General features: G+C 39.7%; 1 protein-coding gene across 2 annotated transcripts in view; it reads right to left on the reverse strand.

The window, feature by feature from the left end:
• Nucleotides 1-3,828, reverse strand: part of ASXL1 (ASXL transcriptional regulator 1) — a 64,872-nt gene extending 61,044 nt beyond the window's left edge. For both annotated transcript variants that reach the window (XM_036750346.1, XM_036750345.1), the window contains exon 1: nucleotides 3,455-3,828. In XM_036750346.1, coding sequence (XP_036606241.1) covers nucleotides 3,455-3,511 — 57 coding nt within the window. In that variant the 5' untranslated portion in view covers nucleotides 3,512-3,828. The remainder of the gene's footprint in view (nucleotides 1-3,454) is intronic.
• Nucleotides 3,829-24,478: the final 20,650 nt, after the last annotated feature.

A 24,478-nucleotide genomic window follows, 5' to 3' on the forward strand; every position in this document is an offset into this window, starting at 1 on the left:
TCTACATCAAGAAGAAAGTAGAGTCCATGTACAAATCATGAATCAAAGTGAAAGCACATGTAATGAAGAGTTTCTCAAATCCAGGTAAAGATTCACTAATTTGGAAAGCATTTGCCTTTCAAAAAAAAAAAGAAAGAGAGCACCAAAGCTAACAACTTCATGTACCCCTACCTCACTCCCTAGCCACATCTAATTTTGACAACTAGAAAAGGTATACAATATTTGAATGAAAAACTTTTACTTCTCAGCAACATAAGCATAAGCAACAACTGAGTTAATCAGGAATATCCTTCCTTTCTTTTAGAGCTTACACACCCAAAGACCTGTGCTAGAACAGTCTTTCCTCTAAAAGCATACAATAACCTATGGCCAACACTACACGAATCCCAGCTCCCATCTATTCCTTCCACCACCAAAAAAGAAATGTTTTCTCTTCAGGATTACCAATACTGGACTTACCTGAGCAGGATTAGGGATAATGTGGGACGACTTAGATACAACATCTAATTTGATGTCAAACATTTCAATTTAAGATAGGCTAAAAGGGTCTTAGAACTTCGATCAAGAAAACTAATCCAGTGCCTTATTAATCTATCTCCTTTCAAATCAAATTTGTCAGACTAGTCTTATCCCTCCTTCAGGACTATATATTCATTTAATATAACATTAACAAAAAAAAAAAGCTCTTAGCAAGTCCTCAATGGTCAGCAGCTGCAATGTCCTTTAGTATCTGTCTTCTATGTAAAGTAATTCTTCTGTCCATGTTCCCTCCCCCCTCAAAAAAATCGAAAAGGGATGGAAAATTTAAAAACACAAGACACATAAAAACCACAAAATTATACCCTACAACACATCTGTATATGGACAACTTGAGGTTTCCAAAAAAGAGTCGATTTTTCTTGGATTTAAGATCAGACTGAAAGGAATGCTCTAGAAGAAAAACTATAGTAAAGGCCTACTTGGTCTTTAAGTAGATAATCTGGCATGAGGTTGAGCCAATGACAAACCAGAAACAGAACGACAGTGAAGTTAAAAGATCAGATCAAAGCAAATTCAAGTACCCCAAAAAACCTAAAAATGTCAATCCTCAAGTCCTAAAATCAATTAGGAAGCAAAGGGAACCAAAGAAAACCAACAATCCGGTTTTAGAATTTTGGTTAAAATACAATCAACACTGTTTCAGGGAAGCTTTAATATTAAAATATAAAAGCAAATCAATCCCTCTAGGGTGGCTACAGTGATTTAAGTCTTAAACACCTGTAGCAATGCATAACAAGAACATCAGAAAAGTATTCAGGTGAAAACCTAAAACTCTATCTACTTCAAGGAGGGGGATTTTGGAAATGCTTATCGTAAACTCTCCTACCCACTCCTTTCTCAGATCCAAGCCTTTTCCCAAGTGAAGAAATTTTAAAACATAGAGAAAGTCTGAATTATCCAGGAGGACCTAACAAACAGGCACAAATATCAATTTTTTATCAGAGAAAAACTTCATGATGCCAAAGCGTGGTCTCAAGAAAAAAGAACACTAAACAGGGAATCAGGAAACCAAGGTTTCCTGTCTCTGACACTAACCTAGCTGAATGGCCTTGGGAAAGTCACTCGACTTCTGTAGGGCTCAGAGTTCTCTTGCATAAAATGAAGGGTGGATGGACTAGACTATATAAGGTCTTTCTACTTCTCACATTTAGAAATACTCAATCTCAAACTCCAATGCCAAACCAAAACAAAACTAACAGCAATATAAAGCTACTAACAATTGGCACTCCAGTCCTTAGCCGACAAATGCCCCCTAACGAATTGACCTCGAAATGCTAGTGAATATTTCTACAGACCAAATATTCAATTTCCTGTAAATCAATAATCAAGGAGCCCAATGAAGAACCCAGGAAAGTAAGAAAGAAAAATGTCTCCTAAACCCATACGTAAAGCTCAGCTCCACCCATATCAATTACCTGCCTTTTATACAACACCTCTGAGGCATAAACCTCACTTAATAATAAAATGTAAGATTAAAAGGTAGAGAGATTCATTCATTTATCATTAAAAGTAAATTATACCTCTTCATAAGCACTCTACAGTGTGGAAATAGACAAGTGTGACATATGAATTTTGACTTGCCTTCTGAAACAGCTCTGTGATGAGAGATTTCTCTGAGAGTAACCACCTGTTACTACTGCAACCAGTACAATCTTACAAGTTTTCCACCATGTACTTCATTAGCTTTGCTCTGAAGACCTTGAATTTGCACTGAACACTGAACAACAACAACAAAAAAAAAACCCTACAACATTCAATAGGAAATTCGGGATTCTGAAATAAAACTTTCTACTTTGCTAAATCCTAAATTAAATGATTTCTTGAAGGGAAACACTTCTTTGGTCTGTCAAGCCACTTGAGTACAAGAATAAAGATATTCAGAAGTGGACATATATACGGAATAAAACTGGCCACCAAACTTTCCCAAGTGTCTACCTCTGTTCTATATTTTTTTTACCCAAATACCTCTTGGTTTCATTACACTATTTCAATTCAAATAAACAAACTTACGTATGTTAAATACCTTTTGAAGAGTACAGAGCTAGCTATCGAAGAATACGCAGAATAATAATACTTTTACAATCTAGCAAGGAAGAAAGCATTTACACAAATAACTACAAAACAAAATGGAACATAACTGCATAGAAAAGGCACAAAGTGCAAAGAGATTTGAGGAGGGAGAGATTACATTCAGTGGGAGGAAGGCGGTAGGAGGGGCTCGGGTGAGAATCAAGGGAAGCTTCAAGGAGGGAGTCTCATAACTAAAATCTTGCCGTCATCCACCCGGTTAAGCTGGGGACGACTTTTTCCATAACCAGCTGAGTTCCATCTGCCTTCTTAAAACTAAGATCTTTCCCACCACCCAAGCTTACTACACATGGGCTGGTCTTTTCACGGGAATGGAGACTATGCTCCCCTAACCACCACCCTCCCTCAAAGGGGGTGGTGGTGGTGGGGAAACCTTGAAAATCTGTTAATTCCAACACTGCCTAAGACGAAAAGGGGAGGGGAAGGAAACCTTACAATTCACTCACACTAAGAAATTTTGGGAGGGGAACTGGGGTGAGTACGCCTAAACATTTCCCACCACCTTCCCGCTTCCCCCCACCCTCGTCTGTTAGCAGGAGGAGGGGTCCGCTCACGAAGGTGGGGGAAGGGGAGAGAAGTTCCCGTCAGCGAAAGAGGCCGCCCCCCCATCCCCCCGCGCCGAGCAAGAACGAGAAGGGGGAGGGGTGGGGCGCGTTCCGTTATGGGGGGGAGGGGCAGCCCCGCCCCTCCCCCTCCTCCTTCGCTTCCTCGCAGTGGGAGCCCCCCCCCATCCCGGCCCTCCTATGTGTGGGGTAGACAGGAAAGCAAGACCAGCCCCCCCTCACCCCGACACCCATCGGGAGCCCCCTCCCTTCCCCCTCCTTACCAAACGGGCGGCCTCAGCCCACGTGCGCTCCTTCTTCCTCTTCTGTTTGTCCTTCATCCTCCTCCTCCTCCTCCTCTTCCTCGGCGGGGGCGGTGGCACGCGGGGCCTCCTCGCGGACCGGGTGGGCACGGGGCACGAGGGGCCAGGCGGCGTCCGGACTGAGGCCGGCGGCTGGGGGCGCGTGGCGGCGGCGCGAGGCCCGAGCCTAGGGCAGGGGACGTGAGAGGATGAAGGAAGAGTTCGGGTGGAGGTAGTGGTGGCAGAGGAGGCGGAGGCGGCCGTTACACGCGCCCCGGATGCGCCCGTTACCACAGCGGCGGCAGCGGCCCCGCGATCACTAAGGAATGCGGCGGCCCCACATAACAACGGGGTCAGAGGTCACGGCTTTGGCGTCCGCCCCGCCCCGCCGCCGCCGCCGCCGCCGCCGCGCACCGCTTTCCCCAGCTAAGGCCTTGGGCCTCCTTGCAGAACCGCCACTGTTGGGGGCAAGTGAGGGAAAGTGAGAGAGGAATGGGAAAACGGCTTTCCCGTCGGCCTGGTGGGTGGGTGGGTGGGTGTGCGTGCGAGAGAGCGCGCGAGCGTGTGTGTATGCGTGTGTATGTATGTGTGTGTCTATGTGTCTGTTATGTATATGTGTGGCTCTGCAAGGAATTGGGGGGTGGGTGGGTTTTTTTTTTTTTGAACAAAAACAAACCTCAAGAGCCGCTGGGAGTTGTAGTCCGTGGCCGCTTAGCGGGCATTCCCGCTCCGGAAGGGCATGCGGATCTTAAGTGGCTTGGACTACATTCCCCAGCAATCATGATGGCTCAGACTCTTTCCGCCCCAGTCTAACCCCGGTAGTAAAGGATGGGGCTGGGGGCGGGTTGGTAAACCTGGGGAAGAAGCTGAGCCGAGTCTCGCGAGATTGGGGAGCTAGATTATGGGGTGGGTTGGGTCTGAGGGATGCTGGGAGGGCAATGCTGGGAAGGGGCGCCGAAGTGCCCTCCTCCTCGGTGCGCCATCTCTCCCGCTTCCCCCAACTAGCTGCTGCAGGGCCTTCCATAACTTTCACCTGAATGGAGGGCCGCCCAGGCCCCCAGCATGGAGAGGGGCTGTAGGAGCTAGGATAAGAGAGACAGCTTTCCTGGTGCCAGGCCCCCAACCCAACCACCTTCCCAGGAGGTCGGAAAGTGGACTGGAAAACTTGTTTTCAATTCGCCAGACGTTGTTAGGCACCATTTATGGGCAGATAATGTGAAGGGCGCTGATAATGCCCTGTCCTCTCCTTAGGCCTCAGTTTCCCTGTATGTAGAATGAAGGATTGGATGCATCTAAGGCCTCAGCTTTGATAATCAATTTCTAAAGACACTTAAAACTCTGGCCTTCAATGAGTCTTTGCATTTATGGATAAACACAGACAGCTTTGGGGGGCTTGGCCTATGTTCAGTGCCCTCTTCCAGAAGTAGTAGTACCAGGCTCCCACTGTGGCCAGGGTGCAACCCTCCTACAACCTTTCAGATAGAGTGTTACCTCTGAACCCAAAAGTCTCTCTCCCTAATTGACTCACAGTTGCACAGTAACGGGGAAAAATTATCAAATTATCATACAGATGCAGTAATTATTGTGTGACTGACAGGCAACCTTCATGGAGCTGGCCCTGAAGATACATTTGACTTGAGTCTAGGCCAGTTCTTTAAGAAACAAAAAAAACTTACAGTTGCATTTAAAATGGCCTTACTAAGTGAGAAACCACATAGTCGGGTCCATTGGTATTAGCAACATGGGAGTCTTTGCCTAGGGGAAACCAGCCACTGAGCCCCATACACTGAAGTTACAGTATTCTCCTTCAGCTTCTTACAACTCAGCTACTAGGGGTGTAAACAGAAGATTTGAATTTTCAGTAAACAAAATCCCTCAACTGAACTGGAAAGTTCTACATGTAATAAAATGGGAAATTCAACATGTAATACAATGTATTTCTTTGTATCCTTCACACTCCCTAAGAACAGGAGAAATTCTGACTGGGTTAGTTGTTACAATGTAAAATAAAGTTTTAAAATATGTTGCTGATTATAAACTCAGACAAATCAGTTAGATACTCTGTTTCAGTTAATCTTTAAAATGGTTAAGTAGCAGCTACCCCCCTGCTACTTCATACAGGAATGATTCATTTCATTTCTTTGAAACACATTTTAGGTACAGAGGGTAAATTGTACTTAAAATATAAAGTATTGATTAGAGGATAGCTGAACAAATTGTGATGTGTAAATATAATGGAATATAATATACTGTACCATAAGAAACAATGAATATGAAGAATTCAGAGAAACATCTTATATGGGCCAATGTTGAGGGAAGTAAGCACAACCAGGAAAACTATCTATCTACATAGGTATGTATATATGTGTGTATACATACATGCATACATAAAATGATAACAATGTAAATGGAAAGAACAAAGAAACCAAACTGGATGCTACATAACAGAGGGGAAAACGCATCTCCTTCCCTTCTTTGCATAGCTAGAGATTCCTATGTATGAAACATTCTATATACTGTCAAACTTCTTTGGTATGTTGGCTGTTTATGAAGTGCTGTTTTTCTTTTTTTTTTTATTCTTTGTTCTGAGAGATGGATAGGGGATAGATACGTTGGGCAATAAAGATGATATAAAAATAAAAGATATAAAAGTGTAAAAATGTAAAATAAAAATATAAAATATATCCATTCACTTGGTGAGATTCTTTACCAAAAGGTTGAGCACAAAGTGATAAATTTTTGCCAGTAGTAATTTATGAAACTACTATTTCATATAAGGGAGTGTGATCCTCATCACAGAAGCTGAAGACCTTAGATTCAGAGCTAAAACAAAACTTAGAGGTTGTCTAGAAAGGTCACTTAACTTGCCCGTTTATACAGGAAGTAAGTGTCATCATCAGGGTTCACGAAGGTTCATTGTGTCTAATCCAGTGCCAGTATCCCAAATCTTTTAAGTATGGAAACATTCATTCCTCTGGTGTTTATCGAGTTCTTTCTATCTACAAAGCCCTTGGCCTTAGCATAGATTCTTTTGTTTAAAGAATGAAGAGTCAGCATTCTTCACTGAGATGGGGGGGGGGTGCATAAAAGTCTAAGCCATTACAAAATGTATAGGGGATACAACAATGGTTAAACAAAGACCATAGAGCTTAGAGTCTAGTACAGGGTGAAACAGGTACAGTTTACTTCACTACTTCAGGAATCAGTGAACCTTGTCATTGGCAGTACTCCTTCCATCCATGAGGATTACCACTGTTACAGTAGATGTAGATGACCATCCTACCATTTGAGATTCTGTGAACTAAAAATTCATCACCCATAGTGATGAACCTCTTCCAGCTTGGGCCACGATGACCTCAGATATCTGACTATCTAGACTCGAAGTCTTTACGATTTCATAGAACCTGCCAGAGGTTGTATTCCAGACATAGACTTCAAGAGCTCTAGTCCCAAACACAGCATGATTTGGACACCAGAGGAATGAAGAATTATGCTTAAACCTAGCTGTTAAATTGATCTTCCTGAAGTATAGGATCTGATTATATCACACACATCCCCATTCAGTAAACTACAGTCGCTCCCTGTCACCTCCAAGATTAAATATAAAGTCCTCTCTAGCTTTTAAAGCCCTTCATAACTTAGCTGCTTCCTACTTTGCCAGTCTTCATAGCCTTACTCCCTTATAAAACTACAATCCAGTGACACTTGCCTCCTTGCTTTTCCTTGCATAAGATGCTCCATCTTCCAACTCCCAAGTGTTTTCATTAATTGCTCCCCAGTCTTGGAATGCTATCCCTCCTCATCCCTGCCTCCTGGATTCCCTGGCTTTGTTTAAGTCTCAGCTAAAGTCCTACCTTCTTCGAGAAGCCTTTCCCAGTCTTCCTCCTCAAACTTAGTGTCTTCCTACTGAGACGACCCTCAGTTTATCCTGGATCTGTCTTACTGGTATATAGTTGTTTGTGTATGTCTCCCCATTAGACTATGCGCTCCTTGAGGGCAGTTACTGTCTTTTATTTCTCTTTGTATACCCCCAGTGCTTAGCATAGTTCCTGGCACATAGTAGCCACTTAATAAATGCTGGTTTACTGACTGACTAAACTAGTTTTTCAACTAAATGAAACCCTTAAGTTAATTCAGTTTTCAAGAGTGTTAGAGAATCATAGGAGTTTAAAGTGAAAAGGAACCACAGTGGAACCTCAGTACTACTTGATGTACGTAGTGGAATTTAAGGTAAAGTCAAGCCACCCTGAACCCCCTATGAAACATGGCTACAGAAGTACAAAAAGTACAATGGTAAGCAAAATTTCCCAGAAAGCATTTCTAGAGCCTAATGATACCATGTACTTCAGATCCAGTATCTCATTTTTGGCTCTAGCTGTCCTAAAGATCATTTACTTTCCATTGTATGTTTCTTATAGCTTCATCTATCCTGGAATTCCAGAATTCCAGATGCTCACAGACTAACCATGTTGTGCAGAGAATCTTTTGGAATCTGAATGATCCAAGGCTGCATGTCTAGTCAAAATCAATGGCATACATTTTTACAAAGTGCTACCCAACTTCATGTTCTGAAGCATAGATTTGGAATCCCTTTACAAATACTTAAACTGCCATTGTGTATACCAAAGAGATCGAAAAAGAGGAAAAGTTTTTTTGCTTACTGTGTTGGCAATTTCATCTTGCCCACCTGGCACACGATATTGCCTCAAAGTAATTATTTTAGAAGGTTCGGGCAAAGTGATTGGATCCATCTTGATTTTCCCCACTAAGACTGCATTAATGCCCATTTTCCTCACAGCAAATTGGTATTTCCCTTCGGGTAAATTTAAGGTCATACCCTTCAATATGTCTATTCCAATGATGTATTCGGGAATAGGCACAATAACCATACTATATTCTTTCTTGGGCAACTGTCCAATTTTCATCATTAATTTAACTTGCCTGGCTGATATTTCAGTCCCTCCTAGTCCTGTAATGGTAATAGGAGTTCCATGGCTGAACTTGTCTGGATTTCCATAAATAAGGGTGGCCTCGGCCCCAGTATCTATTAATGCCTCAGTTACCGTACTTGACCCATTTTTCCAATATATGGTCAAGTTAATGTGAGGTCTGCAATCCAGTCTGTGTATTTCCTTAATTTGGACTGGGGCTCGGCCTGTTCCCTAGTATTCCCTTTCATGTGATTCACTTGGGCTTGAAGGTTCAACATCTGTAGCATTTGCAGGAGCAGTTCTTATTTCCCTATCTCTCCTGTTATCAAGTCCTTTATCTCTATACATTCTGTATAATTCATTGGTTGGAATGCCATCTATCATTTCAAAACCTACCCCTGCTCTCAATAGAGCAGTAAACATTTCTTTCCTTGTTACTCTCCTTTGGCGCCAAGTTTGCTGGTTATTCACCCTTCTCTCTCGAGGAGATCTATCCCTTCCCCAGTCACCTAAGTCATGTAACTGTAAAATCTTATTTATCACTGTTGTAAGACGGCTCCCTACTTCTCCAAGTAATAAATTCAAAATTAGTTGTTTATAAGCAGGGGGAGCTGTCCTAATTATTAAATTCCTATGAGGCAGTCCCATTGGATCATTGTAATATTTGTCTGTGGTTCCTATCATAATGGCAGTCTTCATCACCTCCTCCTTTAGTCTCATGATACAATCTCTAAGTGAATACCAGGGTCTGTGCTCAGTGGGCCACATAGAATCAGTAGCATATCTCTTATTGCATCCCACAGCGGCTAACGCCAACAGAGTAGTCCTGCTATCACCATCTCCTTGCTGATGATATTCCCTAAAAGCTTGTTGAACTAGAGGATCATGGCTGATACCTATGAATCTCATACAGTCCGTCCTATCTACTGATATTCCACTGGCCCCTTGATCACTGAGTCTTACCATCCAAGATATTAATGGTTCTCCTATTCTTTGGCTGAATCTACTCAAAATATCTGTGACCTCTTGCGGTGAGAAATCTTCCTGAATTTCCCTTGTAACTGAATCTTCACCTCGGGTTTCTGTCTTCCTCCTTTGTATGGGTCGAGCCCTTGTCTGATCATTTAACCATCTCCTATTCTCTGTGTGAGGGACATCCTGAACCCCAGTAGTGTTTTGTGCCTCAGCCCCTAACATTGTCTCATTTTCCCCCCACTCACTTCCTCTGCCACCATGGCTAGGATGAAGCAGGCAGTCAGGCTCTTTCTGGGCTGGGTTGGAATGCACTTTTGGCTTATTTGGTCTCCTGTTGCTCCTAGCCACATTAATAGAAAAGTTCTCATTTGAGTCAGTTTGGTCTCCTGCTATCTGAGATTCCCCTTCTTGCTGTGGGGTAGGAGTGCCCCCATGTCTTTCACTTAATCTCAATCTTTCATATACTAGCCGGTAGGCTGATAACACTATCCAGCTTTGCCTAGATAGTGATGCCCCTGACTGAATCCCAACTTCTTGTAAACACTTTTCCAAATCCCTAGGATCTCCTCTCCGTAGCCTTGGTTCCCAGTTTTCACAGGGTCCAGCTTTTTTAGCCAATTCTTTTGCTAGGGAGGAATAAAATGGATCCTCCCATCCTGGGATATTCATCTCTTCCTCTGAAATTGTTCTGCTTCTAAATAGAGATCTTATACCTAGCGATCCCATCCTCATCGCCAAATGTATTAGGAGGGCAGAGTTTATAATCTCAAAGAGGATCATAAACATGTCTGAAAGGTTCGGAACCGCCGGATATAAGAAACTCTCAAATTAGAAGGCAGAAGAATCAAAACATATATTTAGGCTCCACAGTAACCAACCCATGAACCAGCAACCCCATTTTGATATATTGATCAAAAGCTTCCAGGCCCAATAAGTACGCCTGGAAAGAGTAACCAGGAGGCTACAGAGAAGCATGATTGCATAAAGCAAAATCATGCTTCCCCCTCTATGGTAAAAAGATTACCCACTGGCCTGAAGTCTTTGTTCAGCTTCCTCCCGTAGGTCAGCTCTGCTACTGGCAGCTCCTGCTTCGGCTGTGGCTGTGGCTGCGGCTGCGGCTGTGGCTGTGGCTGTGGCTGTGGCTGCGGCTGCGGCTGCGGCTGCGGCTGTGGCTGTGGCTGCGGCTGTGGCTGCGGCTGTAACAGCTTCTGGCTCCAACGGGAGCTGCTTTTAACCATCCAGCTTCTGCGGGGGTGTAAGGTACGCCGGGGAAAGCACAGGTTCTTTCAATCTGCTTAAGCAAGGTGAAGGGGTTGACCAGGAAAGCACAGGTTCTTTCCATCAGCTTAAGCAAGGGAAGCAAGGTGAAGGGGCCGACAAGCTTACTCCAGTCCAACATACAAACAGCATTCAGTTCAGGGGAAAAAGCCAAACTAGTCAAGGGCACTTGTTGACTAAGTGCTAAGGAGCCCATTTTTGGTTGCCAACACACTTACAAAAATATTTTTAGTAGCTTTTTTAAATAATGGCTAAGAACTAGAAACTAAGGGAGTGCTCATTAGTTGGGATTGGCTAAACAAATTATGTTTCGTAAATATAATGGAATACTATCATGCTGTAAAAAATGAAACAGTTTCAGAGAAACATGGGAAAATTTTTATAAACTAATGCAGACTGAAGTGAGCAGAACCAGGAGAAAATTTTCTATTACAACATTAATATAGTAAAAAGTAACAATTCTGAAAGACTTGAGAACCTGATCAATACAATAATCAACCATGTTTTCAGAGGACCAATGATGAAAAATGCCACCTACCACCTGATAAAGGTGGAGAACTCAATATACAGAATGAGACACTCATTTTTGGACATAACCAACATGGAAATTTATTTCACTTGGCTATGTTTATTTATTACAAGGGTCTTGCTTTTTTCTTTTTTTTTTTCAGGGAGGCGAAATTTGGAAGAAGAAAAAAAAATGCTTGATAATTGCACAAATAAAATGTAATTTTAAAAATAATTAAAAAAAAGAAAGAGGGAAAAAATACCATAGTACTCTAGAATTACACAACTTAAGACAACCTTTAATTACTTATCTTTAGGATCATAAGATTTAGAGCTAGAAGGGACCTTAAAGATTATTTATTTCAACACCCTTATTGTATAGAAGAGGAGAAAAGAAGCCCAGGGGAGTTAAGTGACTTGCCCATGGTCACAAAAGTCAATATTCTTTAACTGTGAATCTGACACTTATTCCACTATTCCTTCTATCCCAAAATGCCTCCATTCCTTAGAATAGTGCTTGAGATTTGCCTAGGCTGTTAAGGAATTCAAAAGCTGCGAAGGATGTCATGATCCAGTCAGAATTTCACCTAAAACATCAAAGTAGAGTAAGACTATCTGTCTTAAAATTCTACAGGATAAATTTCTTGACCTTATTGTAGTTTATTTCAGTATTTAATCATACTTAAAGTTAGGTCTCTTTTCCTCATCTCTAACTTAAATTGCACTCTAATTTTTATTAATTTCCACTTAGTAGAGACAGAAACGTCTTTCAGTTGTATTTTGGCCTCTACCCCAAGTGATCTTTATGACTTTAACCTTTCTTCATTGGGCCAATTTTCCATCGCTTTAATCATTTTTGTTGTATACTTTTGGACCCTCTTGTGAGAAACGTGGTTTTGGGGATCACTGGACTTCCTAGGCAGGGTCAAAGTCCTGAAGAAGAACCCTGTGATAATCCCTAGGGAAGGCTGTACAGACCACAGGACTCCCAGAGGAAGACCAGGTGGTAGCCATCCCTTAATCTGTGGGGATCACAGGGCCTCCTAGGGGTCAGACCCTAAGGAAGACCCAAGTGATGGCCCCTTAGGATGACAGTAAGATCACAAGGCTCCCGAGACAGGGCCAGAAGTCCCATGTGATGTCCCCTTAAGAAGGCCGTGCAGACCACAGGGTTCCCCAAGGGAATCCAGAGTGGTAGCCCTCTTAATCCCACAGTGGGGATCACAGGACACCCCAAGACAAGATCCAGGAGTAAGCCTGGTGAGCTTCCGCTGCCTGTTGCTTCCCTTCACTTGACCTTAGGAAAAGCCATGTGATTTGCCCGTTCACACCCAAAGAACTCAGGACCAGAGTGGGCAGAGGAAGGCATTTTATTAAGCTCCCCGGGAGAGCTGGTGTAGTACTCACACTGATACAGCTGCAGGAGCAGGGGTAACCATTCCCTCCACTCCTGCTAGAGTCATGGTTAGTTTACAATCTTTGTTTTTTTACATAGTTTTCCTAGGTTATATAGTTTATATAAATAGGATAATAAGGATACAGAAGCAAAAGTGAAGTTAATTAGATTTTCCTTGTATTAAACTATATTCTTTTACTTCCCCTACTTTCCCTCTTTAACATATGCAAATGATGCAAATCAGTAGGCCTGGATTCTTGACCAAGACCAGACCCTAGATAAGCTAGAACAGGTTCAAGTGGGTTTGGCCTCTCTAATTCCCCAGACTGCCTTCTCAAAAAGTATGCACATGGGTACAAGCCTCTGACCTCTCACCTGACCGACCTTGAGGCCTGGTCTCTGCTAAAGCTGGGGTGGGGGAGGGCAGGGAAGCACACCTTTAGTTCCGTGGAAACAAAACTCCTCCTCCCATTTCTTACACTCTCAAGTTTCTCTATATCTGTCATAAAATCCAGAGCCTATAACAGTGTTAGTCATTTGTTGGTAAATGGTATGTATTAATTGGATTTAGATAAAAACTGGACATAATAATAAAGGCCTGCCATAGTGCTGGGGGGGGCGGTTATTAGAAAGATTATTCTGCTGCTCTTCTCTAGTTCATGTTGTAGCACAAAATCATGTCAATGATTTTATTTTTAAATAATAGTATATTCAGATTGTGAACTGCTGTTACTTACTGGTTCTTTACCCCTCTAATTCTGCCTAGACAATAATTCTCCATATTGTATCTGTATTTTTTTTATTCTGAATTTTACTAACAGAAAAAGAGGAACGTATGTGAAAATATGAATCTGTATTATGAACATCTTGCTCTTCAAGTATATAATAAATTTAATGTGTTATTTTCAAAGCTGTCCTGTTTGTCTGTTGTTCCTACTGACCTTTTTGTTCTCTCCTACAGATTTGAAAAATGCTTCAGTGACCTGTGTTTTTATTTTGGTAACCTCATCTTTTGCTTTCCTTTCTTCTGAATTTTTGCATACACGTACAAAATTGAAGTAAAGTAAAACCTTATCAGATATTCATAGTCATACAAAACAAATTCCCTCCCCCCTCAACTGGCCATGTTAAAAACTGTATGCTTCTTTCTGCAGTTTGAGTTCTTTATCTCTCTTATTAGAAGTTGCACAGCATTTCAGTCACTGGTCCTTTGGAATCATATTTGGTCATTAATCAGAATTCTTCCAAAGTTGTTTATCTTTGCAATATTGGTGTATAAACTGGTCTCTCATCATTCTCATTTCACTTTGCATAAGTTCACGTCTTCCCACATTTCTCTGAAACTGTCTACTTAGTTATTTCTGACAATACTATAATATTCCATTACATTCACATATCATAATTTGTTCAGCCACTCTCCAATTGATGGATATCTTTTTAAGTTTCCAGTTCCTTGCCACTAAAAAAAACCAACTACTATAAATATTTTTATGTCCTTTCCCTCTTTCTGTGATCTCTTTGGGTATAGGCTTAGGGAATGAACAGTTTAGTGATTTTTTTGGTCTATAGTTTCAAATTGCTTTCCAGAATAGCTGGACCAATTCAGTATAGCTCAATAGTGTGTTTACGTACCTGTTTTCCCACAGCTTTTCCAAAAATTTTCGTTTTCCTTTTTTTGGTCATTTTTCCCAATCTGATAAGTGCAAAATGAAACCTTGGAGTTATTTTGATTTGCATTTTTTGTTATCAGATATTTGGAGTATTTTTTCATATGCCTATTGATAAAATATATTTCATTTTTCTTTTAAAAAAATTAATGTTAGTATTCATTTTTAAAAATTTTAAGTTTCAAATTCCCTCCCTCCCTCCAGCCCCTTCCATACCCATTGAGAAGATAACCGGTATGATACCCATAATACATGTGAAGTCATGCAAAATATATTTCCATATTAGTCAGGTGTTTTTTAAAAAGGCAAGAAAAGTAAAGTTAAAAAGTATGCTTCAATCTGCACTCAGAGTTCATCAGTTCTCCCTCTGGAGGTGGATAGCATTTTTGATCATGAGCCCTTTGGAATTGTGTTGAATTTGTGGAATTGTGTTATGTCCAAAAAAAAACAAAACTATGCTATAATTAATATGGAAATATGTTTTGCATGACTACACATGTAAAACCTGTATCAGATTGCTTGCCTTCTCAATGAGCAGGGTCAGGGGAGAAAGGGAGAGAATTTGGAACTCAAAATTTTAAAAACAAATATTAAAAATTGTCTTTACATGTAATTGGGAAAAAATAATATTTTTTGGAGGGCGGAAGGCAGGGCAATTACGGTTAAATGACTTACCCAAGGTCACACAGCTAATAATTTTTTAAAAAAATTTTCAAACCTGTTATTATGTTTGAATCTTTATGTTGTTCACATAGTCTGTACCAATAATTATCCTCTCTATTTTTTAATGAACACCAAACAGTTTTCCTTGTACCCTTAGGCTCCCTTCCTTTCCACTTTTTTTTCATTATTCCTCTTGAAATCTTGACCTTGTGTTCCTTCAGATAAATTCTTTCATTATTTTTTCTAGCTCCATAATATAATCCCTTGGTAGTTTGACTGGGGGCGGGGGGCTGGGGTGCTAGATGGCACAGTAGATAGAGTCAGGGGTCCTTAGCCTTTTTTGTGTCATGGATGCCATTGACATGCTGGCAAAACCTGTGCACCCCTACTCAGAATAGTATTTTTAAATGCATAAAATAAAATACATAAAATTAAAAAGGAAAACAATTATATTGAAGTACAGTTATCACACTAATTTTTAAGTTCACAGACCTCAGGTTAAGAACTCTTGAAATTTCTTCCCTTCAGGATCCAGTACAAATCCCACTTTCTCCATGAAGCTTTCCCCTCCTTTGCTGTACCTGATTTCTTTAGTCATTTATTTATGTGACACAATGGATAGAGTGCTGGACCTGGAGCCAAGAAGGCCTTCACTGAAATCCAGCCTTAGACACTTAACTAGCTTTATGACCCTGGGCAAGTCACTTAATTTCTGTCTGCCTAAGTTCTTGTCTGTAAAGTAGGGATAATAATACCACCTTTCTCCCAGGGTTATAAGGATCAAATGAGGTAATTGCAAGGTATTTTGCAAACCTTAAAGTGCTGTGTAAATGCAAGTTCCTTAGTATAGGATACCTTGCACACAGTTATCTTTTTATGTCTATGTCCTATCTTACCAATTAAAATATAAGCTCCTTGAGGGCACAGATAATGTTTTATCCGTCTTTCTAACGCCTCTACTTAACATGCATAGTAGATACCAAATAAATGTTTGTTGTAGATGACATTGAAGAATCATTATATATACACTAATAATAATTTATATTCATATAGCACTTTAATACATTATCTCATTTAATCCTTTTAAGAGCCCTGATAATTAGGTGCTTTTTAAGTATTATTGTTTCATGCTCTCTTTATGGTAACAAAAAGCTGAAAACTAAGAAGGTGCCGGTAAACTAGAGATTGGCTGGATAAACTGGGATATAAATATCATGGAATATACTGGTTGTGGTTAGGGAGTTGGAACACCTTTGCATTGCCACTGCCACACTCTCCTTCTCCTGCCATTACCCAGTAATCTTTCCTCATTTGAGATTCATTCAATCCATATTTATTACCCATTCAGAGTTCCGGTAGCTATTGTCTACAGATCTCTGGGACGCTGTCCTTCCATCTTCAATGATTTCAGTGTCTGGCTCCTGGGCTATCTTTCCTCACTACTCTTTATTTCATACAAGAGGATTTCAACATACATATTGATATTCCTTCATATACTATATGCAGCCAAGTGGTGCAGTACATAGAGCACAGGACCTGGAGTCAGGAAGACCTGAGTTCAAATCCAGCCTCAGACACTTATTAGCTATGTGATCTTTGGCAAGTCACTTAACCTTGTTTGTTTCAGGTTCCTCATCTGTAAAATGAGCTGGTGAAGGAAATAGCAAACCACTCCAGTATCTTTGTCACGAAAACCCCAAATGTCACAGAGTCAGACGTGACTGAATCCAAGTTCTTCAATTTATTTGTTTCCCATGAGTTACTCCTCCACCCCACCACAAGTATATGCAGAGATGGTCGTACTCTTGACCTTGCCATCACCCACAAATGTTCCAACATCCATGTTCAGGAACTCTGAAATTCCTTTATCTAAGCATAATTGGTTGTCATTTCCACCTCTTCCTCTGCCTTGCAACTTCAAATCCTGTTCATCATTACCAAGCCCTCTAATCCCTACATCCCACAGATCTTTCCCAAGCTATCACCCCATGCACTGGCTACATTCTCTTCCCCTGGTGAACCAGTTCAACTGTACTATCCTCTTGATTCCCTTGCACCTGTGCTGCCAAAGATAGTGCTCTTGCAAATCCCAGCTTTGGATTATTCCCACCATTCACTACCTTCATTCTTACTCATGTGCTTCTGAATGAAACTGGAGATAACCATGAAACCTTGCTCACTGGGTCTACTATACGCTTAAGTTATATAAACTTAGCTGGGTCTTCTTTGAAAGGCAGTCCTTTCAAACCTCCCTAATTGATTTACTGTCTCACTTAACCACCGAAGCTTTTCCAAATCTTTCTATCCCTCCTCAAACCTATAACTTCCCCTCTCTTGCCCCCTCAGCTGAGAACCTTGCCTCATATTTAACTGAAAAAAGGCCATTCACTGAAAACTCCCTCTTCTTCCCTATTCTTCATTTCACACTATTCAGATGCCTTCTACCACTGTCTCCTCTTTTACTACTATTTCACATGAAGAGATGAGTTTTCTTCTTGCCAAGGCTAACCACTTTACATACACTAGTGGTACCATTACATCCTGTCTTTACAGCAGACCACCAGCTCTTATCATTTGAACCTTCATTGTTCTTTAATCACTCCCACTTAACCGTCTACTTCCCTACTGCCTACAAACCTATTCTCTCCCATCCTCAGAAAACCCTCACTTGATCCATTGATCATCTGCTTCCTTTCTTCTCATTTATTGCTAAACTCTTTGAGGAGGCCAACTATAAAAATGCCTCCATTTCTTTTCCTGCCACTCTCTTAACTCTTTTCAGTCTAGCTTCCAACCTCGTCATTCAATCAAGACTGCTATCTCCAAAAGTTACTAATAATTTAATTGCCAAATCTAATGTCCTTTTCTCAGTCCTCATCCTTATTGACTTCTCGTGCAGCTTTTGATACTGTCGATCACCCTCTTCTCCTTAATATGCTTCTCTCTAGATTTTAATGATGTTGCTCTTTCCTGGTTCTTCTCTTACCTGTCTGACCATTCTTGCTATATCTTCATTCACATCCCACCCGCTAACCATTGGGGTCCCCCAAAGCTCTGTCTTGGGCCTTCTCTGTCTATGGTGATCTCATCAGCTCCCATGATTTTACTTGTCATCTCAACACAAATGAAGAGTTTCTTTCCTTACAAATGTTAATTTATATATAAACATTATTTTAAAATAGAGCAATATGTACAGCTGAACTAAATACATATATAACTTAATACAGTTTTGTCATTAGCCAAGAATGGAATAAGTATTTTATACTGTAACTGGGTATTCACTTTTGTACATTGGTTAAGTGGCTAAATATAAAAAATGAACTTCCATCTCTCAGCAAGAGATCTTACAAAATTATGCTACAATTTTCTACCACATATTTATGTGATTAAGTATTTTCACTTTATTCTTGTTTTAAGTCAAAATACAGAAACAAATTTGATGCAGAGCCATATTTAAGACTGTGTTTATCTGGTATTGAGCCAAACATTGCAAACCTATGTTCATGTGAAAAAAAAAGTCCAGTGTCAAAATCAAGTTTATCTATGATTATTGTATTATATTAAATATCTTCTATGTTGTAGCTTGTTTCATTAAACTGTTATTTTCTTCAACAGAATTTGTAAAAATAAATGTAATATCGCATCTTGCAGAAAATAATTAACATGAATTATTGTTGGGTTGCTTCTTTTAATTCTTATGAAATGTCTTCCATAAAAATGTCATAATTATTTTATAATTAGTATTTTATAACTTTATATTTAGAGTTTTTAACTATTGATAAGATCAAATTTTATATAATTATATACTGTATATTTTTATTTTGGAGGTTTTTTGACAAAAGTTTTATATTTTTATATAAAATATTTTAAATTATATTTTACAGACATAGTGTGCGTAATATTATATGATATATTACATCATATAAAATATGACATGTAATATATTTTTGTATTTTATAATAATATAGTGTAAATTTTAATTTGACTTGGAGCTTTTTTGGCAAAAGTTACTTTAAAGATTTAAAAAGATTGCAGCTATTTTAAACACTTAATGAATAAATCTGAAAGAATATTATGAGTAGTATTTTAAATTACCCTGAATGTTCATAACACATTTTATTGTTGCAAGGGGTGCAAAGAACAAAAAAACATTGTGAACCACTAATCTAGGTCAGCTTAATCATCTTACAAAGGAAAAGACAGTCCTTGATACTTACGTAGATTATTCTCATTTTAAAAAAAAATGTTTAGATGGGAAAGTAAGTATATAAGTCAGTAGTTTTGATAGTTTCTTGATCACCTTTTTTTGAGGGGCAATGATGAAGATCCAAGATTTTTTCCCCTCACAACTTTGGTCTCCCCCATCCTCTCTTTCAGATTCTTGAAAATCTGTCCCTGGGTTATGAAGCAGGGCTCTGTGGGAATGCAAAACAGAGGGTTTTATATTTTATCGTGAAGAAAATGGAGAGCCACTGGAGTTTATGAAGTATGGAGATAAAATGATCAGACTGGTGTTTTAAGGAAAATCACTTTGGTGGCCAAATGGAGGATGATCTGGAGTGGGGAGAGGCTTGTGGCAATCAGACCCACAGAGGGCTATTACAATTATCCAAGCATGAGGTGATAAGGGCCTGCACCAGGGTGGCAACAGTATCAGGAGAAAAGGAATCATATTTGAGAGAATGTTGCAAAGGTGAAATTGACAGGCCTTGACAAGAGATTGGATGGGGGGTGAGGTGAAAGATAGTGAGGAGTTGAGAATAAAATCTAGAAGATTAAGAGGCTGGTGGTGCCCTCTACAGTAAGAGGGAAGCTAGGAAGTGGGCTTCACTTGGGGGAAAGATTATGAGTTCAGTTTTAGACATGTTGAATTTAAGATGTCTACTGAGCATCCAGTGAAAAATGCCTGAAAGGCATTTAGAGATGTGAGATGGAGGTCAGCAGAAAGGTTGGAGCAGGATAAATTTGAGAATCAGTAGCATAGAGATGATAATTAAAAACATGGGAGGTGAGGAGATCCACAAGTGAAGTAGTATAGAGGGAAGAAGAAGGTCCAGGACAGATCCCTGGAAGACACCTATATGAGGATCCAGCAAAAGAGATGTTTTCTGATAGGTAAGAGGAGAATCACAAGGGAATGGTAACCCAAAAGGTCAAAGTATATGAATAGGCAGCTTTCAGAGGATGAAATCTAAACTATCAATAGCCATATGAAAAAAATGTTCCCTATCAATGATAGAGAATTGCAAATCAAAGGATCTCTGAGGTTCCACTTCACACCCATCAGATTGGCAAAGTTAACAAAAAAGGAAATTGTAAAAGGGCTTATACTCTGTTGGTGGAGCTGTAAATTGGGACAGCCATTCCAGAAAGCAATTTGGAACTATACCCAAAAAGCTACTAAGCCATATATATCATTTGACCTCTTGATACCACTATTAGACCTGTACCCTCAAAGAAATCAAAGAAAGAGGAAAAGGAGTTAATCACAAAAATATTGATAGCAGCTTTTTTTGTAGTGGCAAAGAACCGGAAACTAAGGAGATACCCATCGATTAAGGAATAACTGAACAAATATATGAATGTAATGAAATACTATTATGCTGTCAGAAATAATGAAAAGGATGGTTTCAAGGAAACCTGGGAAGACTTGTGCGAACTGATACAGAGTGAAGCAAACAAAGCAAGGAGAACAATTTATATGAGAACAATGACTGTACAAACAACTTTGAAAGACGTAAGAAATCTGATCAACACAATGACCAAGAATGATTTGAGAGGGCCGATGATGAAACATGCTATCCACTCCCGATGGATTCAGTATGCAAACTGAAATACACACACGTATGTATGTATGCATGGACAAATGTAATTCCTACATTGGCCTTGTCTCATATGTGTGTATGTATACACACCCATACACGCATATAAAACAAAAATAATATTGGACAATTGGACATGCCCAATGTAGGAATTATTTTTATTTGACTATGTATATTTGTTACAAGATTCTGTTTTGGGGGGAGGGAGAAGTGAATGGAAAGATTTGATAACTGAAAAAAATTTTTTTTTAATTTTTAAATGGTGCTTGAGCTGAATCTTAAAGGAAAAGAGGGACTGTATGAAGCAGGGTAAGAAGGGAATGCATTCCAAGACATGGCTGATGGACAGGGAAAAGGCACAGTGAAAAGAGATGGAATATCATGAGTGGGGAATAGAATGAAAACAGATCTGGCAGAGTACAAGAGGAGTGATAATATACAATAAAACTGGAAAGGTAGGTTGGTGCTATGTTGTATAGGACTTAAAAAGTTAAACAAAGGAGTTTATATTTTATCCTGGAGGTAATAGGAAGCCACTGGTTGATTGAATAGGAGAGTCACACAATCAGATCTATAATATGGAAAATTACTTTTTCAGTAATGTGTAGAACAGGTTGGATAAGGGCAGAGATTCCAGCAGGGGAGACCGATAAGGAGACTGTTGCAACAATCAAGGACAGAGGCAAGGAAGGCCTGAACTAAGGTGATAGCTGCATAAATTAAGAGAATAGGTCAGATGCAAGATGTGAAGGTAGAAAAAGCAAGATTTGGCAATTAATTGGATATATAGAATGATGGAGAATTAGGAGTTGAAGCTAATGTAGACATTATGAACCAGAGAACCTGAAAGGATGGTAGTATTTTTGACAAAAATAGGGAAGTTTAGAAGAGGAGAGAATGGGATGGTAGGGGGTGTGTGAACAATGAGTTCAGTTTTAGATATGTTACATTGAAGATGTCTCTGAGACGTCCAGTTTGAAATATTCTGTAGGCAATTGGTAATATGAGACAAAAGCTAATAGGAGAGACTTGGGGCTAGATATATAGATCTGGGAGTCAGCTGCTTAAAGATAATAGACGAAATCTAATGGAGCTGATGAAGTTAAAAAAGAGAGTATGAGAGTAAAGGAAGAAGTAGCCCAGGACAGAAGCTTGGGAAACACAGTGGGCATGATGTCGATAATGAAGTAGTCACTGAGGCTGAGAAGGAGTATTCAGAAAGGGAGGTAAACCAGGAGAGTATAGTTTCGCAAAAACCCAGAGAGGAAAGAGTATCCTGGAGAGTGGTCAGTGTGAAATACAGCAGATAGGTTCAGAAGGAATGAAACACATTTGTCAACTAAAAGATCATTAGTAACTTAGAGCAGTTGCATTTGAATAATAAGGTCAAAAGCCTGATTGTAGAGTTAAGGAGGGAGAGGAGAGGAAGAAGAGGCATCAAGTATAGAAAGTTTTTTCAAGGCATTTGGATGAAAAAAGGAGGTGAGATGTATAATAGCTTGAGGGGATGATATACTCTATTAAAGGTGGTAGGGTGGGATTGTTTTTTAGGTTGGGAGTCTGGAGCACGTTTGAAGGCAACAGGGAAGGAACTATTTAATAGAGGTTGAAGATGTGAGAGAGGGGCCAGTGATTGAAGGTGAAATCTACTGGAGAAGACGGGAGGGGGAGGATCAAGGGCACATATTAGAAGAATTGGCTTTGGCAAAAAAGGGCCAGAGACTGGGGAAAAGGAATGAGTGAGGAATATTGCCAAGGAGTTTTGAGATGAAGAAAATGGAATGAGAAGGAGCTACCATCAAATAGCTTCAATTTTTTCTGTAAAGAGGCAAACTCGGCTTAGAGGATGGTTTGGGGGGCTTCAGGAGAGAAAAGGAAGTTTGAAATAATTTCTAAGGGGAATGATATAGGAAATCAGGAATAAATGGACTGCCTTGTGATGATACAATTGAGAGACTGGATTAACATTAATTTTGAATGATTTAGAAATCAGCATGGTTATAGCATTTCCTTTAGTTTCATTCAGCAAATTGAGAATAGTGTCAGAGAATGTGAATGGTGGAAGTAATCTAGGGCTAAGGTTTGGCAATAGAGGCGTGGTAATAGGCCAAGGGATTCAAGAGCAGAGGAGTATAGAATTGAAGACACTACCAGTTGGGTTGAGGTTAGAGAGGAGAATAAGGTCAGAGCAGGGATAATGGCCTTAGAAGATAATAAGAAATGGAGGGAATGGAAGTCTCCATGAGGGTAGCTGAACAGGTATGGGAGGGATAGGGAGATGTGGAATAGGAAGTTATGGTCTGATAGAATGTCAGAATTTCTTATTAGGAAAGTAGAGCCCATGTAGAAGTGTTTTTATTATCTTTTTTCTAGTTTTATGCCTAAATGCCTTTGGGATGACTTTGCTTAGTTGGGTCAGTCACCAAGCTTTCTTTAAACTTAAGGAATATCTATTCTCAAACATCCAAAGAATTATTTTATAGAACTAGAAAAAAATAATACTGAAATTCATCTAAAAGAACAAAAGGTCAAGAATATTAAGGGAATCAATGAAAAAAATGGTGAATAAAGGTGGCTTAGCACTGCCAGATTTTGAACTGTATTACGAAGTGGTGATCATCAAAATAATCTGATACTGGCTAAGATATAGAGTGGTGGATCGGTGGAATAGATTAGGTCCGCAGTAGTGAATGACCATAGTAATCTACTGTTTGATAAACCCAAAGATCCAAGCTTTTGGGGTAAGAACTCACAATTTGACAAAAAATGCCTGGGAAAATTGGAAAGCAGTTTAGCAGAAACTAGGCATAGACCAACATGTCACACCATATACCAAGATAAGGTCAAAATGGATAAATGATTTAGACATAAAGGATAATATAAGTAAATTAAGGGAGCATGGGAAAATGTACCTGTCAGATCTATGGATAAAGAAAGAGTCTATAACCAAACAAGAGATAAAAGGGATCATGGGAAATAAAATGAATACTTTTTATTACATGAAATTAAAAAGCTTTTGCACAAACAAAATTAATGCAGCCAAAATTAGAAGGAAAACAGGAAACTGGGAATACATTATCACAGCACGTTTCTCTGATAAAGGCCTCATTTCTCAAATATATGGTGAACTGAGCCAAATTTATAAAAATAAGAGCTATACCCCAGTTGATAAATGGTCAAAGAATATGAAGAGGCAGTTTTCAGAAAAAGAAATCAAAGTTATGAATAGTCACGTGGAGCAAAATCCAAATTAAAACAACTCCGAGATGCCACTTCATACCTATCAGACTGGCTAAAGTGACACAATAGGAAAATGACAAATGCTGGAGGGGATGTGAAAAACTAGAGACACTAATGCACTATTTGTGGGGTTGTAAACTGATCCAACCATCCTGGAGAGCAATTTGGCACTATGCCCAAAAGGCTATAAAACTGTAGTCTGTACTGCCTTTGACCCAGCAATACCACTACTAGGTCTGTTATTCCAAAGAGAGAGAGAAAAAGGAAAAAAGATGTATTTGTACAAAAATATTTATAGCCGCTCTTTTTGTGATGGCAAAGAATTGTAAATTGAGGGGATATTCATCAACTGGGGAATGGCTAAACAAATTGTGGTATATGATTATAATAGAATACTATTGTGCTATAAGAAATGATGAGCAGAATGCTTTCAAAAAAACCTAGAAAGACCAATGCTAAGCGAAGTGAGTAGAACTAGGAAAACATTATACACAGTAATAGCAATATGTAAGGATGATCATCTGTGG

The sequence above is a fragment of the Trichosurus vulpecula genome, chromosome 3, assembly GCF_011100635.1.
Source record: "Trichosurus vulpecula isolate mTriVul1 chromosome 3, mTriVul1.pri, whole genome shotgun sequence".
NCBI lineage: Eukaryota > Metazoa > Chordata > Mammalia > Diprotodontia > Phalangeridae > Trichosurus > Trichosurus vulpecula.